This window comes from Balaenoptera ricei, chromosome 8 (genome assembly GCF_028023285.1).
Source record: "Balaenoptera ricei isolate mBalRic1 chromosome 8, mBalRic1.hap2, whole genome shotgun sequence".
In the NCBI taxonomy this organism is placed as follows: domain Eukaryota; kingdom Metazoa; phylum Chordata; class Mammalia; order Artiodactyla; family Balaenopteridae; genus Balaenoptera; species Balaenoptera ricei.
Window position 1 is genome coordinate 107,461,408 of NC_082646.1, and position 5,398 is coordinate 107,466,805.

At 42.6% G+C, this 5,398-nt stretch overlaps 1 protein-coding gene across 1 annotated transcript; it reads right to left on the reverse strand.

The window, feature by feature from the left end:
• Positions 1–55: 55 nt before the first annotated feature.
• RNASEH2C (ribonuclease H2 subunit C) lies at positions 56–1,343 on the reverse strand. Its single transcript, XM_059932021.1, has 4 exons — positions 1,108–1,343; positions 721–917; positions 521–640; positions 56–196 (listed from the first exon to the last, which is right to left on the reverse strand). The coding sequence occupies exons 1-4, from the start codon at positions 1,277–1,279 to the stop codon at positions 170–172; spliced, it is 516 nt and encodes a 171-aa protein (XP_059788004.1). The 5' UTR covers positions 1,280–1,343; the 3' UTR covers positions 56–169.
• Positions 1,344–5,398: the final 4,055 nt, after the last annotated feature.

Below are 5,398 nucleotides of genomic sequence, written 5' to 3' on the forward strand. Positions count from 1 at the left end.
TGTGAAAGGTCCTTGTGGGAGAAGGGGCAGTGCTGGCGCCAAGGTGCTGGCAAACTTACAGGTGTTCTGTGACGAGCTCCTTTATTGGGGTGATGGAATCAGGCTCCAAAGTGAAGAAGGGTTTACTGGGGTGAAGGGATCGGTGGCTTTCAATTTCAAGCTCTGGTTCTCAGTCCTCGGGTACCTGTGCGTGAATCTGCAACAGGAATCACCTCTACTATTGGATTTCTGCAGTATAGTGACTGGGTGGCCTAGATCCTCAGGGGAGAGACCCAGCTGCTCAAAATCATAGCCCTTCTAGAAGGCCAGAGAAGAGTGGTGGGGAAGCCTTGCTGCCCCTACCCAGTGTAAGCCTCCAGTCAGACCCAGGTTCCATCTGCCCCATTGGTCTCCCCAGCCCCGAAGCCCCCAGATTCACTCACAGGCAAGATTCTGGACAACTTGGGAAACCACCTTGAAGGGGCGGGGGGTGGGGGGTTGGATGGGGCCTGGGAGGGAGGGGGCCCATCCATGTACTCACCGCTGCAGCGAGGCTGGGCCAGGTTAGGGCCCCACGCACTCTGGCATCGGGACCGGGGATAGTCTCCAGGCCCCACAGGGTGAAGCTGCTGAAACTGGCTGTGGCTCCGATAAAGCGGTCCTGGGGAAGGGGCCCCGGCTCAGCATCGGGGCCGCCGCTCCCACCCGCGCTCCCTTGCAACCCTATAGCCCCGTGCTCACGAAGTCACGCTCCAGCGCCTCCGGGGGCTCCACCAGTTCCTGCTCCTCTTGCTCGTCATCCTGCAAACCCTCCGAGAAGTCCTGCTTCCCCAGCAACACCTCTCCCTTCTCTTCTGTCATCACATATCCCACGAGGCCGGGCGGCACCACCACCTCCTCGCCGCGTAGACTGCGGCCCCGGAACGACACTTGCAGTCCTGGAGGAGGCAGGCGCAGGGCCCCAGTGAAGGTCTGATCCAGGCCTAGCGGAGCAAGCCCGGTAGCCGCCCTCCCGCCACCTTCGGTGGACCACGATCCCCGGGAGCCCTCGCGCCGGCTCCTCGCGGAGGAGAGCGCGGCGCCGGCGCGGGGGCTGCCGGGAGCCGTAGTCCAGCCGAGAGCGCTCACCGTCGGGACCCTGGCGGATGGCCGGGGTGAAGAAGAGCCCCACGGGGGCGGGCCGGTTAACCAGAACTTCGCAGGGCAGAAGGTGCAGCAAGACGGGGGCGGGATCGCGCAGCGTAACAGGGCGCAGGTGGACGCGGCGCTTGTCGATGGCTTCCCCGTCGCTGCTTTCCATTGTCTGTCGCGACCCCGTTGCTCGCGGGCTAAGGCCAAAGCTGGCGCGTAAAGCGCGCGGAGCCTGTCGGGAGGCCGGGGGCAGTCAGCGCAGAGCCTCCTGGGAAGCGTAGGCTTCTCTGACACTCCTCTGCAATCTCGCCTCTCTGTGTTCGAGCCCCAGATTTTTTTCTTGAAATTTTTTTTCCAATAGTATATTTTTATTGTAAAACATTAAAACGATCCCTAAGAGTTCACTTTTTATATATTGACTGGTAGAGAGTGTTTTGTTTTGTCTTGTTTGTGTGTGTGTGTGTGTGTGTTTAACTAGGGATTATCAACCCTTCCTCAAATGTGTTGAAGATATTTTACCTGAGTTTGTCTTACAAGCTTCTGTATTGGTCATTTTTATTACAGAGAAGACTTTTATTTTTTGTAGTCAAATATATCAGCCTTTTCTTTTTATGTCTAGTTTTCGCAGTACTCTTTCCCTTTTGATTTCTTAACTCTTCCCTAATGTTTATTTGTCCAGATACCCAACTTAAATAGATTTTGGCAAGTACTCTCATAAAACGAACCCATACATAACTGGTAATTAACATTAAAATTGCATTTAATTATAGATTTGAGAAAGAGAAAAACATCCTTGGACATCCAGGAGCTGGCCTTGGTGTTCTGTTGAACATGAACAATTTCACAGAACATAGACATCAGACAAGGTCACTCTGTGATGTGAAGGATCAAAACAAAAACAAGATCATTCTGTAATCATGTGAACACTGACAAAGACACAAATATTGTCCAACACACAAAAATAATGAAAATCCCTCTATCTTGGATAATATAAGTTTCTGTTGCTACTTTACCAATTGCAGCTTTAGCCTCCGTATAGTTAAGATTTGTTAACATATCCCATCATAGAAATACTCCCACTTGCTGACAGCATCCAATCCAGAGAAAAGTCCTACTTCTTTAAACCCTCCCTCATATCCCCAACACAAGCCCAAATCCTAGAAATCCTTCCTAATGCCTTCTTACTGAGATACCCCACACTGCAAAACTAATAACTACAGATGCGTGCCTGGTGGTCTTTGGCTGGAGGGTATTGACAGATTAAATAGAGTTTTGCTTTCATTTTCTACCAAGCATGAGATACATAATACCATTTATTTATGTCTCCTTTTATGTCTTATCCATACAGTTGTGGGGTTTTCTTCTTTTATACATATTTTAAAGCTTATTCCTAGATAGCTTATATTGTTTCTATTACAAACAAGATCCGTTTTTTTTTTTTCCATTTTACATTCTGATGATTATTTATCTATAGCAGAGGTTGGCAAACCTCACATTTGGTCTCCGACACAAATACTCAGCTTTGTCATTGTAGCATAAAAACAGCCATAGACAATATGTAAGTAAATAAGCATGGCTGTGTTCCAATAAAACTTTATTTGCAAAAACACAGTGGGCTGGATTTGGCCTGTAGGCCATAGTTTTCAGGAAAGCTGTTGATTCTTTTTTTAAAAAAAATTATTTATTTATTTTTGGCTGTGTTGGGTCTTCGTTGCTTTGCGCGGGCTTTCTCTAGCTGCAGTGAGCTGGGGCTACTCTGCAGTGCACAGGCTTCTCATTGCAGGGGCTTCTCTTGTTGCGGAGCACGGGCTCTAGGCGCATGGGCTTCAGTAGTTGTGGCGTGCAGGCTCAGTAGTTGTGGCGCACAGGCTTAGTTGCTCCGTGGCAGGTGGGATCTTCCCAGACCAGGGCTCGAACCTGTGTCCCCTGCATTGGCAGGCGGATTCTTAACCACTGCACCACCAGGGAAGTCCCAAAGCTGTTGATTCTTACATATTAATTTTTTAAACAGATATCTATTGAAAATTTTCGTTATTCCTAATAGTTTTTGTTTTATTTCCTGGGTCTCCCAGAATTAGTCATCTCACTTTCAAACAATGATAATTTTACCTCCTCATTACATCATGTAATTTGTTTTCTTTTCTAGCACATTCAGAACAATCTCAAATGTTACTGGTATCAACAGACATCCTTTTCTTTTTCCTGAAACTTTCATGGGAATGCTTATGCTATTTCACCAATACTCACGAAGCTGCCTTTCAATTTGCTTATATATATATATCTTGTTAAAGCTGTACTACTAAGGGTTTTTTAACTTGGGAGTAGATGTTTGATTTATTTTTACATTTTTGGTTCTGTAAGTTTCCCATAGTCTGGATTTTAGTGATTGCATTCCTGTAGTGTTGTGTTCATCTGCCCTGTATTTCCTGTAAATTAGTAATTAGATCTAGAAGCTTTATCAGATTCTTTGTGGGGGACGGGGAAGACTGCTTCAAGGGAGGTGGTGTGTTTTTCCATCAGGAGGGACATAATACCTCATGTTTCCCTTTTTTTGTGATGTTAGCAGCCCTGGGTGATCATTGCCCAGATCCTTCAATTCACTAGCGGTTACAAAACTGATATTCTAAGTCCACCACTTCTTCTTCATTTATTAGAATACTCCTAAAAAGAAAATGTCCCCTCATCAACTATTTGGTTGCCCATTGGTACACTGAGTATAAAAAAGGCAAAATAATTGCTTGATACTTTCCTTCTATTTCTCAGTTTTTGAAATAACTTGTTTCCCTGGCATGCTCCAATGGTGACCTTTAAAAAAAAGGTATCATTATTAAATAGGTATCATTATTAAATAATGGATTTTTAACATTATGAATGTTTCAGTTACTTGTATTTGTTATTCTTATTGATCCTGAAATTGTCCCATCTTTTTCTAGTGGGAACCTCTTCAACTGAGCTCCTGAGTCTTTTGATGCGACCCAAGTAGTCTTTTATAGGTTTCCTTGTTTTTCAGAACCACAAGATATTCCTGGGTCATCTTGAACAGTTCCCGCCCCAGACTTGGAATCATCCAAGGATCCTTTCTCCAAGGATCCTTGGTTCTTTTTACTAAGAATTGATATTTACTAATTCGGTTTGACACTAGATGTGCTCATGACTGCTAGATTGTTTCTAGATGTTTTCAGTGGACATGGTTTCTAAATGTTTTCAGTTGGACAAAGCTAGGAAATATGTATTTTTCTCTTTCAAAAAGAGAATACTTCGTGAGTTTATACTATTACATGTAGGACTACAGGGTTTTTACTAACCTGATTGCTCTTACCTTTATATCTTTTCCTCCTACATTCAAACATCCCAGTTCTCAGCAACTTGGTTCCACACTACATACACAACAGTCTCAGAATAAAAATAGCAACACTGCAGCTAACAATATGATTACCAAACAGCTTAAAATTTTATTTTTGTAGTTCTTTTTGTCCTTAAGGTATGTTCCACTAGGATGTACAATCAATTTACTGGTTTTAAGTTCTATGGTTATGCTACCAGTTGGATACAAAGTTAGGATCGTTTGTTTCATTTCTCTTCTGACTTTTCAAGATAGCTTTTAAAAGATTTACTTTTACTTTATGTGATTATTTACATTTCCAAAATCAAACTACAAAGTAAGATCCATTTAGAGAAACCTAGTGTCTATTCCTGTTCCTTGCAAACTGTTCTCTCCTGCCCTATGTGATCTTTTAAATATTTTAGTTCATCTTTCCATTGTTTACTCTTTTAAAGTGTTAGCATACATTTATGTATATTGAATTCAATTTCCTAATTTTTTTTTGTGGAGGATTTTTGCACCTATGTTCATGAGTGATATTGATCTGTAGTTTCCTTTCTCGTGATGTCTTTATCTGGTGTTGGTATTAGGGTAATGCTGGTCTCATAGAATGAATTAGGAAGTGTTCCCTCTGCTTCTATTTTCTGGAAGAGATTGTAAGGAATTGTTATTCTTTCTGAAATGTTTTTTCACAAGAAGAATTCACCAGGGAACCATCTCGGCTTGTTGCTTTTTTTTTTTTTAGGAGATTTTCACTAATTTTTGTTGTTGTTCATTTTAAGAGATTTTTTTTCAGCTTTACTGAGGTATAATTGACAAATACAATTGTAAGATATTTAAAGTGTACATCGTGATGATTTGATATGTGTCGCCTCACATATTTATTATTATATGTTAACAATATACAGTATTAACCATTATAACTATTAATTATTATTATTATTTTAATTAATTTATTTTTGGCTG